The sequence below is a fragment of the Bactrocera tryoni genome, chromosome 3 (genome assembly GCF_016617805.1).
Source record: "Bactrocera tryoni isolate S06 chromosome 3, CSIRO_BtryS06_freeze2, whole genome shotgun sequence".
Lineage (NCBI taxonomy): Eukaryota > Metazoa > Arthropoda > Insecta > Diptera > Tephritidae > Bactrocera > Bactrocera tryoni.
In genome coordinates, this window is record NC_052501.1 from 31,324,102 (window position 1) to 31,336,344 (window position 12,243).

Here is a 12,243-nt window from a genome sequence, read left to right on the forward strand (position 1 = left end):
ACTTCATTTGCCCATGAAAGGAGACTGGTTTCAGGACATTACCGACCGATATTCTCAAGAGCATTCCGAAAAATGACCTTAAACACTCATTTGAAATGCTAATTGACCGGGCTAAATGCTGTATCGAAGCACAAGGAAACTACTTTGAATAAAAAAATATAACCTTTGAAAAATATTATTATACTCTCGCAACAATGTTGCTAACGAGAGTATTATAGTTTTGTTCACATAACGGTTGTTTCTAAGTCCTAAAACTAAAAGAGTCAGATATAGGGTTGTATATACCAAAATGATCAGGATGACGAGTAGAGTTGAAATCCGGATGTCTGTCTGTCCGTCCGTCCGTCTGTCCGTCCGTTAGTGCAAGCTGTAACTTGAGTAAAAATTGAGATATCATGATGAAACTTGGTACACGTATTCCTTGGCTCCATAAGAAGGTTAAGTTCGAAGATGGGCAAAATCGGCCAACTGCCACGCCCACAAAATGGCGAAAACCGAAAACCTATAAAGTGTCATAACTGAGGGATAAATAAAGATATTAAAGTGAAATTTGGCACAAAGGATCGCATTAGGGAGGGGCATATTTGGACGCAATTGTTTTGGAAAAGTGGGCGTGGCCCCGCCCCCTACTAAGTTTTTTGTACATATCTCGGAAACTACTATAGCTATGTCAACCAAAGTCTACAGAGTCGTTTTCTTCAGGTATTTCCATATACAGTTCAGAAATCGGATAATAACCACGCCCACCTCCCATACAAAGGTTATGTTCAAAATCACTAAAAGTGCGTTAACCGACTAACAAAAAACGTCAGAAACACTAAATTTAACGGAAGAAGTGGCAGAAGGAAGCTGCACCCAGGCTTTTTTTAAAAATTGAAAATGGGCGTGGCGCCGCCCACTTATGGACCAAAAACCATATCTCAGGAACTACTAGACCGATTTCAATGGAATTCGGTATATAATATTTTCCTAACACCCTGATGACATGTACGAAATATGGGTGAAATCGGTTCGCAACCACGCCTTCTTCCAATATAAAGCTATTTTGAAAAACTTTACAAAAATACGGTATTTGAAAAATATGTAAATGACGTATTATGAAATCTCGATTATCACTTTACCATGCGAGAGTATAAAATGTTCGGTGACACCCGAACTTAGCCCTTCCTTACTTGTTTTTTGTTGTTTTTTTTAACAGTCCTGTTTCTTTTGCGACAGACCTTGTATATCTATATCTATCTCGCTTAGTTTTAGGTGATTCGTATAACAAAACTATAATACTCTGTAGCAACTGGTTGCAAGAGTATAAATATAGTTTTAATCCTTTACGTATATTGTTTAGAAATATATGTGGACGATATAAAATGCAATAGTAATCATCTTATTTTATTTCAGGCCTTAACTTTTTGTGGTGTTCTGCTTGTATTGTACAGCTTACTAAGTTCTGTGGCACCTACTTTTACTTGGCTTATCATATTGCGTGCACTGGTTGGATTTTCGATAGGGTGCATACCACAATCGTAAGTTATTAGGTTTTGAAGATAATTCCAAATATATATTAGTATATGTTTAGATGAAATCTTATTTGTTTTAATCACAAATAATTCTAACTGGCGCTCTACGTGGGTCAGTAGCACGAAAAGGATACACATCAAATATCCTTGCCAGTTATTGCCAATAACATCACAAATAATCATAACTCGCTCGGACTCAATCGATTATTAAAATCTTTGCAACAAAATACTAACCGATATATGTATATGTATGTAAAAATAATTTCAGTACAACAAAATTTATACATTGTATAGGAGATCATAGTAGGGTTTGGCGCACTCTGTTTAAAAATATTAATGTATACTGCAGTAGTATTTTATAAATGTGAATGTAAATTTGTTTTGCTTAATTGCTTAACCGATCATCATGAAACATTTTACACATATTCTTAATGGTTTGAAATTAACATAGGATACTTGTGCAAATTTTTGGTATAATGGTTGTTTGTAAAATTGTTGTTGGTATTGTAGATGTCGAAATCGGTCCTACAAAATACCGTTAAGCGAAAACTTATAAAACCTCATTACTAAGCCGAAAGTTAAGATACAAAACTATTACTTGGTGTAATGAATCGGTGTGAAGAGGAGAATATGTGGATTGAAAATTAGTTCCACGTGGCTGCCCTTTAATAAGTTTAATGTACTAATTGCACAAATCACTAAAGTGTATATTAACCAAACTCGCTCAAAGCAAATCATTTTAGCACTTCCTCCCACGCAGTGAAAAAGTATAAAATCGGGTGACAACTCTGCCCTCTTCGCGTATGACGCGTTTGTTGAAAACCATTAAAGTAAGATAGTAATGTGATAACTCACTAAATAAATTCGTCAGAAGCATATTTCACATTATATACATATTATATAGTGCGGAAAGCCTTCATAGGATCCGTATCAAAATTACACAATCGGTGTGGCACCGCGCACTTTCAGGTGAAATCCCATATCTCAATAACTACTGAACCAATTTTAACTAAAATTTCACATTTTAAATTTGGGCATAATCGTAATATGTTCACACCATTTGCCATATATGTATGTAATTAAAAAAATTTTAAATTAAATTTTACTTCTACATTTAACAGATTATTAACCTAGAGTTAATGGTGTTATTTTAATTAAATTTTGAAAAATATTAGTCTTTAGAAATTCTATCTTCCGCTTAAAAAATCAGACTGTAACTATGACCAATAATATATGTAAATTAGGTAACAAATCTGATTGTAATTCATCCCGTTTCAACGAATAAGACGTGTTGAATTCTTATGCAACATATTTTATCATAAAGTTTTTCAGCAGCTGAAAGAATTTCTCCGCCTTCGATCTTTGCAAGTCGCCAGAGAATACAATGATCGTTTACACTCGAACCCTCCCAGCGGCAGTATAAAACCATAATATCAAGTGGTGTCGGATAGGTAATTTCAGCAAACTCAAAACATCCTCAAATGTCCGAAAATCTCTGCGAAGTGTCGATTATAGAAATGCTTGGCGTTGTTAGTCGTATTATTGGGCACGATGTGTTTAGCAGAGTGGTGCAAGTCTACAACTAGACCATGGTATACGAGGAAGTCGGCGCCTAATGTTCCTAGGAGCAATCACTTTGCGATGTTATGAGGCTCACCAAGTTTTCAATGTGGATGAAACGGCATTCCTTTGGAAAAAAGACTAGTCGGACTTATGTGGCAAATCACGAAAAGTTTGCGAAGGTGGCGCTTTAAAAGCAGCAGAGCATCGTGCCACGTTGGTTATTACGTAGCAATGCCCACAGGAGACATAATGTCTTGTTAATAAGAATTATTAACCTCACTGATTGGGACTTTAAAGGGTCAAAGCTTCTTCTTGTAAGGCTTACGATGGCTCACCTAGAGGCACCGCTTACGCGATTATGGCCGAGTTAACAACAGCGCGCCAGTCGTTTCTTCTTTTCGCTGCGTGGCGCCAATTGGATATTCCAAGCGAAGCCAGGTCCTTCTCCACTTGGTCCTTCCAACGGAGTGGAGGTCTTCCTCTTCCTCTGCTTCCCCCGGCGGGTACTGCGTCGAATACTTTCAGAGCTGGAGTGTTTTCGTCCATCCGGACAACATGACCTAGCCAGCGTAGCCGCTGTCTTTTAATTCGCTGAACTATGTCAATGTCGTCGTATATCTCGTACAGCTCATCGTTCCATCGAATGCGATATTCGCCGTGGCCAATGCGCAAAGGACCATAAATCTTTCGCAGAATTTTTCTCTCGAAAACTCGTAACGTCGACTCATCGGTTGTTGTCATCGCCCAAGCCTCTGCACCATATAGCAGGACGGGAATTATGAGCGACTTATAGAGTTTAGCTTTTGTTCGTCGAGAGAGGACTTTACTTTTCAATTGCCTACTCAGTCCGAAGTAGCACCTGTTGGCAAGAGCAATCCTGCGTTGGATTTCCAGGCTGACATTGTTGGTGGTGTTAATGTTGGTTCCTAAATAGACGAAATTATCTACAACTTCAAAGTTATGACTGTCAACAGTGACGTGAGAGCCAAGTCGCGAGTGCGACGACTGTTTGTTTGATGACAGGAGATATTTCGTTTTGCCCTCGTTCACTACCAGACCCATTTTCTGTGCTTCCTTGTCCAGCCTAGAGAAAGCAGAACTAACGGCGCGGGTGTTGAGGCCGATGATATCAATATCGTCGGCATACGCCAACAGCTGTACACTCTTATAGAAGATGGTACCTTCTCTGTTTAGTTCTGCAGCTCGAACTATTTTCTCCAGGAGCAGGTTGAAGAAGTCGCACGATAGGGAGTCGCCTTGTCTGAAAACTCGTTTGGTATCGAATGGCTCGGAGAGGTCCTTCCCGGATCCAAATTAGAGTATTTTTATTACTATTATATGTATATATTTAATTTCATAATTCGTTCCTCATGTATCGACAAAATCAATCATCCGTTAATGAAAAGAAGTTAAGGTCCTCCGAATACGACATCATTATTTCAAAAGCTGGATCAGAGGACATTGCTGCATTTTAAAGTTATTATGCAAAGCATTTGTTTCAACACATAATAAATGAAATTGACATCAATAGAAGAAATTAAAAGTACTATGTGAAAGCGTTCGTTTTAAGGAACTGCATAGAGTGCATTACTTCCTCTGTAAAAGAAATTAAGAAAATCACTTGAAATATGGTAGGAGCTGGAAAAGGCTGTGGGCGAATGTTGCGGCGATGGAGACGGAAAATGAGACATTATCTGATATTTTTTAAGTTTTCCATATGATCAAAGGAGAAAGATTTCACGATATCAGCATTGAAGATATCAATGAACTTTCTGAAAATGTTGTTATTTCTGACGATGAGATTTTGCAAAATTTTGATGAGAACTATGGTAAAGATAACATAGAGAATTTTAGTGCATCTTTGATCCAAAATGCATTAAAAATGGCGACGGAACTAGAAAATCATTTGAAAAAGTAGGCTTGGCCCTGCCCTCTAACAAACTTACATATGTAATGTACATATGTATGTATTTCTTAAACCACTAAAGCTGCAACAACCAAATTTACCTAGTTCGAATATTATAAGTCTTACAGAGTGAAAATGGATGAAATCGAAGGATAACCCCGCTCACTCTCACTTAGTGTTAAAAACTACTAAAAGCGCAATAAATCAATAAATAAAGAAGAGAAGTAAATTATATATCAGGATACAAATTTGCTTCAAAGAATTTTTTTAAAGTATGCCACCTTGTTACCAAAAATTGAAATTTGAAAAGAATCCTTTCCTGGCAATATTATTTTTGTGTATCAAAAAAGGATATTTGAGTTATCTCAATGAAAATTACAAAGCGTGTTTTACTCTTAACAGTATATCTTTGTGCCTTAAATATATAAAATTGTGCGAAAACTTGACCTAGCCCCCAAAATAATTATTACCATGATTTTCGAACATCCGGTTGACTTTGCTCCATATGATTGGTAATTGTATATGAGGCACTTTAATGAAACCCAGGGAACATCTTTTTAGTATGTGATATTATAATAATTAATAGATAAAATCGGGTCGATACTACCACAACTAGGTATCATGATTTTCGCTTTTCAAACAAATGTTATGCCAAATTTGTCGTAGTATAATGAGCATCTTAACGCAAATGTGGCTCTCAATTTATAGTGCCCTCAAAGGGGAACAAGAAAACTGCTTTTTTGTTTTTGTTTTTGGATATAATTTGATTAATTTCAAAACGTAATTTAGATACTTTACATTTGTACGAATGTACGATTGAAGTCGACGGCTAGCAGACGAGACAGTGTTCGGATGAAATTAGTTGATTGGGCGTATTTTGTTGAACGTAGCGCGCAGATTTGATATCGATCGACGTCGAAATCGAATGTTGATGTAGTGATGATCCTTGTTTTAATATGTGGCGTCTTCGTGCATGTTGTTCTTAGATGTTGAGTGTGATAATGTTGTCATGTCAGGTGAAATCCCTTGACTGTTACCAAGTGTGGTGTGTGTCATTAGGGTGCGCCTTTCTTTTCTGAGTAGAGAGGTGTCTATGTATACTGAGGCTTAGCTCATTTAAACACCGATAATAATACTGATTTAAATTTTTAAGAATCATTTATTTAATCATAGTAATAAATGAATAATCAATATTTTTAAAAAATATTAATTATAAAAAATTCTTATATATAAATCTCTGTTTGATTAACGTTGGGTAAAGGTTGAAGCGCAGCTGTAGGCGCTGCTCTGCCACAATGTCAAAATAGTGCTTCTCGACTTCAATGTCAGGGTGGGAAAAGAAGGTATAGCACAATGGTCGGTAAATTTAACTTCCATGATGAAACATCACCAAATGCGTTGAGAATGATCGACTTCGCTGGGGCCCGAAATATGGTTATTCGTAGTATTTGATTCCAGCATAGGAAAATTCTGGATATCTCCAGATCGAAAAGCCACCAACCAGATCGATCATGTAATGATAGACGGATCTAAATGCGTGTGTACGAAGAGCTTGAAAAGCTGACTGACAAGGGTAATGCTCGAAAATTGTACGACAAGATGTGGCGACTAACAGAAGCTTCCAAGACCGGAGCGTACTCGTGTAGAACCCCCAGAGGTTAACTAGTAACTGATGCCCAAGGGATACTGACATTGTGGAGGGAACACTTCTCCAGTCCGCTGAATGCCAGTGAAAGCATAACACCAGGCACCATAACCCGATTCCCCAATAGATGAGATGGAGAAAACGTTGCATTTTCCGACCATGAAGATGTTCGATTACAATTACCCGTCTGAAGAACAACAAAGAGGTGGAGACCGTTGGATTGCCCGCTGAGCTATTCAAATACTGATAAAGAGAATGCATCAACTTCTTTGTAGAATATACACCCTGTCAACAAAGTATCGGGAATTTATAAATAAAACGAAAATTTTTCAATCATCATCCAAATTTTTTTATCGCCTTCAAAGTAAAATCCATTTTAATTTTGTTTTGATGTTTTCAATTGAGCGAAGCGTGTTCCCCAAAGTGGATATTTCAGTGTGGAGAAAGGTAAAAGTTACAGGGGGCCATATCAGGTGAATATGGTGCTTGCTCAATGATATTTGTAGAGTGTTTGGCCAAAATTTAGCACAAATACGTTGATTTAAATCTTAAAATTGGACAAACACTACTAAGGTCGACTGACATAAACAGCTGCTGTAAACACACTGGTTGACAGATCGCACTATTTTTTGGCATCATAATTAAGAACAGTTGTACCAACCTAGAAAAAAAAATTACCTATCTTCCATATAAGCGGTAGATGAGAGGAGGAAATGATGAATTCCTGATATTCTAGACAGATTCTTGACAGGGAAATGAGCTGCCTTTATGCTGGTATGTTTGAATATGGTATACCCGCAAAACTAATACGGCTGTGGAAACTGACGTTGAGGATCTCTCAGAGCCGTTGGATACCAAACGAGGTTTCAGATAAGGCGAATCCTTATCGTGTGTCTTCTTCAAAACTCCAAGGTAGAATACCGCATTCACGTTTTGGCCAGGTGGAACAAATTCTTTGTCGACAATACCCTTGGAATTATAAAAACAAATCACGGTTTCGATGGAATTTCCGGTGATCACGGACTTTGATTGGCCCACATGTTGATCGTCATTTATGTCCTCACGACCACTTTCAAAACGGTAAAACCACTCGTGAACTCTGGTATGGGATGGGCAATCATCGCCATAAACTTGTTTCAACAATTGAAACGTTTCGATAAAAGTTTTATCAATTTAAAAAAAAAAAATTTATGTTGGCTCTTTGTTCGAATCTCATTTTCGCACCGACAACATAAACATACTGACACTTAAAACCCAATAACTTCACTTCCAATAGGCGAAATATCATGAAATTCTCACTGAGCAACCGATGAAGATAGCAGATTCTAACGCATCAGTCGACATATAAACGGCGCCACTAGGGGGACGCTAGATTCGAAAAGTCCTGATTACTTTGGAAAACACTTTGTACAACTGCTGGCGTAGGCCGACAGTTCTGCTTCCTCCAGGTTGAACAAATAGTTCTGGTAATGAACGAGAGCAAGACGAATATCTTCTGTCATCAAAAAATAGTCATCGCATTCCCGACTTGGCTCCCACGTTACGTTTGATAGTTATTACCCCGAAGTTGTAGATAATTTCGTCTATTTTGGAATCAGTATTAACACCAACAGCAATGTCAGCTTCGAAATGCGACGCAGAATAACTTTTGCCAACAGGTGCTACTTCGGATTTAGTAAGAAATTGAGAAGCTGTAATTTCAGTTTGGGCAGTAAGAAAAAATCACAGGGAGCCAAAGCTGGTGAAAACGGTGGTTGATCGATGGTATTCATTGCGTTGTTGTATTGCACAGTAGTATATACATGATCAGGATGACAATAAAAGTTGAAAAGTATGATGGGCGTGGTACCGCCCACTTCTTGGTGAAACCTTATATCGTGGGACCCGATCAACGGATTTCGATAAAATTTAGTACGTGGCATTTTACTTACTTTCTTATATCACAATGTGAAAATGGACGAAATCGGACTACAACCATGCCTACATCCCTTATAACAAAATTTTAAATTCCATTTGATCCTTTCGCTTTCCAGTGTACAAATGAAGAAGTAATTAATATAACAGAAAACAACTTTGAACGCAAAATGCCTTTAAAGTATGTCACCTTATGATCAAAAGTTTCCCATGTCCATGCAAATTTTTTGAAGTCCCCAAATACCAAAATGTGTACTACAGTGTCTGTTGTTGACTTTTGACCGAAAATATCGGCCAATAAGCATAGATACAATTGACATTTAGAGAGAATATTTTCCTGACAATATTATATCTGTGTATCAAAATTGGTTGAATCGGGTAAATATTGCCCTGAGCTCTTATACACCTAATACAAATATTTTGGAATTCCCGGGTGACTTTATGTTGCACATATCCGCCAATATTTGAGTTATCTCAATGAAAATTGCTAAGCTTATTTTACTCATACCACGCCTCAAAGTTGGTTTTATTGTATTTATCGTTATTATCGTAGCAAAATAGACAATTGAGAAGATACGTTAATGCTACATTGAAGATATCGAAATAACCGAAATCAAATCAAAGTCAAATAAAATATTGGCAGGAAAAAAATTGGGCGCACAGAAATTCACGTAGTTTGAAAATTTGTAAAATTATCAAATTAATGCAGAAAGCTTGCTATATTGTCCATATTATTGCATCATATTTTTTACAGAAATATGGTTAGTGTAAAATTCGGCAGTAATGCAAACATTCCTTTGCGAATTGGTTTTGCCCAAAAAAAAGATTGAAAACCCAAGCATGTCACACAGCGACATCAATAAAAATCTAAAAGTGGCAGTTTCATACTTAAAAGAAATAGTGACTCCTTCTTTGCAAAAAAAAAAAACAATCCCAGAATTTGAATTTCCGATTACAGGAAAAAAGTGTTAAAGTAAAGAAAGTCTGAATGAAAAAAGAAAATGAATTACGTCCTTCAAATGATAATTAAAATATTTTGGTGAAACAACGTTTGGTAGGCTAATTGCCGTTGTGGCTTTAAAAGCGAATCACTTATTTGCTATAAAAGTATAAATCAGTTAATTTATGTTACTAAGTATTTATGAAAGCCTTTAATTAAGCTTCTAAAAGTACGAAGCGCATAAAACAAAGTGTATGCCACCATGATTTTTTTTTGCTTTCAGTGTTTCTCTCTAATAAAAATGGCGACTGTTGTTTGGCAAAGCGGATGCAAGCATTGGCTTCTGTCAAGTACACGTATCTTTTCTGTCAAAACCAATTTCTGATGCAAAGCGAAGTAAAAATTTTAAGTTTACTCATTCAAACAATTTGGGAAAGCATAAAGCTTTATTACAAATTAAAAAGCCAGTTAGAAATCTGAGTTTCCTTTTATTTTAAGTAATTGACATTTAAGAAGCAAATATAAAATATTATATTAAATACGTTATTGTTTTTTTTCTTATTTACAGTGTGACGTTGTATGCAGAATTTCTTCCTTCAAAACATAAAGGAAAATGCGTAATTTTAATGGATGTAAGTAACTATAACTTCAAAGGTAAAACTTTCTGTAAACTCATTTGTCCTCGAAAGAGGTAAGGAAGACTGTCTAAGGGGGGAGCTTGGTATAGAGACTTCAAAAAATCGATTTTTTGAGGTTTTTTTTGGGAAGGAAAGAAATAAGTGATTAAAGCGAAATTTCTAGGGTATAAACCCTATTTAAACATCATTCACAAATTTTTTGGATACGAAATCTTTGATATTCTGCCTTTGGGAAGCATTTGCCCGATGCATCTCGCATGTGCATTTGTCGGACGGCGGGCAGGATGCAGGTCGCAATTTCTATCGGAAACAAAAAATTCAAAGAGATTCATATTTTTTAATAATTTATCTTCTAGTTAAACTAAAAAAATTCCAAAAAAAAGTGTAAAATTTTAGAAATTTTTTAAAAATTGAAAAAAAAAGTGGTTTTTGACCAAAAAAATTTACTTTATGTTGTTTAAAAATATGTTCAAACTTGACTTTTCTTAGTTTTTTTTTAGTTTAAATAGAAGATAATTTAATGCCAAAGATAATAAACTTTGCCCCAATTCCATACGACGTTTAGTTTTTTTTCTATCCTGCCCGCCAATTAAGAAAAATCGTAAAAATGAAAAACCGAGAAATCGCGCGTCAAAGTTTTCGCTTTCTGCCCAATCGCTCATATATCTGCTAGACGCTCGGTCACTATTTTCCTTCTAGCTTCGAAAATATTTCAAATTCCCATCTAAAACTTTGGGGACATATTCTTAGATTATTTTTAAAGAGATTTAAGCAAAAAAAAAAAATTTAAAAAAAAGATTTTTTGAAGCTTCTAAATCAGGCTCCCCCTTAATGGTCGCTGAATGAACTTTTATTATTTTATACAATGGTTCTACGCTTTCGCAGAACACTCTCCAACAAGTCCGTTTAACTTTGCTAATGCAGACTTTCCACTTTATACAGTGTCTAGTTGGCGCATGTACGGTCAATATCTTTCTCTTCTCCTTAAATTTTGTACAACTTATGTACTACTATGAGCAGAAAATTGTAGGACTTTGTTCATAATTTTAAAATTCTTAATTTTTTCCTCAAAATCTAGCCAACTTTTTTTCCGATCCTCGAAATATTTGTTAAAGTCAACTGTCCAGAATAGCTTTCAATGCGCTTAGCAATTTACGCTTAATGCCTTCAATTGGCTCAAAGCGGCTGAAATCAGCCGAATACGGTGGTTGCGGCACGATATTATTTGAAAATTTGGCGAAAAACTCATGAAGAATCAATGTACGTATATTATGTTACGGTGAATTATCGTGGGTGCAAAAACCAATAGTATTCCTTGTTGACAGTTTGGTTTCGATAATCGAAGAAAACTGTCAACATATCCTTGATTTTTGACATAGTTTTTTCGATTTCGGCATAGATATAAGACTCTTCGCCAGTAATAATACATTTCATGAGATCCTGATAGTCGTAAAGCACTATTTCACAGATTGAGTGATTTTGGAACCAATCGTACTTTCACTTTTCTTAGGCCCAAATGATCTTTCAAAATTGTTTTCACTGATGCTTCCCATACTCAAACGATACCAGTAAGATCTTTGACTGTTAATCGTCGATTCCCAAGCACCAATTTCTTCATTTTATTGACGTGTAGATCACCAATTGATGTTGATGGCCGTCTCGGAAGTGGTTTGTCGTCAAAGCGTTCTCGACCCTCTTTAAATATTTTTTACCAATCAATAATAGTTGCTTGCGGCAAATCATTATCGCCGAAGGTCCAAAATTCTAAGCGTTTCGGCACCAGAAATTTGATTCCGCACACAATATTTAATGGAACTTCTTTGTTGAATAATTTCACTCATCTTAAATGCGTCGGATGCACTTTATGTACATCAGAAGCGTATACTAGACAGCAAAGATTATTTTGATGTGACATTTCGCACAAGTGTCACCGACAGTTATACCAATTTAGAAAAAAAAAAAATATTTCGGCGACGAAGGCTTGCCAGTCAAAAACGCTACTCCCTTCCTTCCTTTTCCTTCCTTATCGGCAAAATGTGTGCACACTCAAAAACATAGTAAAAACGCAGAAATCAGCCATCTTTGTTCGTTTACATTTGAATAATGTTGCCATTGCACAATAC

The 12,243-nt window shown here is 36.2% G+C and overlaps 1 protein-coding gene across 7 annotated transcripts in view; it reads left to right on the top strand.

The window, feature by feature from the left end:
- LOC120772277 (synaptic vesicle 2-related protein) overlaps window positions 1–12,243 on the top strand; it is a 66,072-nt gene that overhangs the window by 23,444 nt on the left and 30,385 nt on the right. For all 7 annotated transcript variants that reach the window (XM_040100787.1, XM_040100783.1, XM_040100781.1 and 4 more), the window contains 2 exons: window positions 1,396–1,520; window positions 10,051–10,114. In XM_040100787.1, the coding sequence (XP_039956721.1) occupies window positions 1,396–1,520; window positions 10,051–10,114 (189 nt within the window). The remainder of the gene's footprint in view (window positions 1–1,395; window positions 1,521–10,050; window positions 10,115–12,243) is intronic.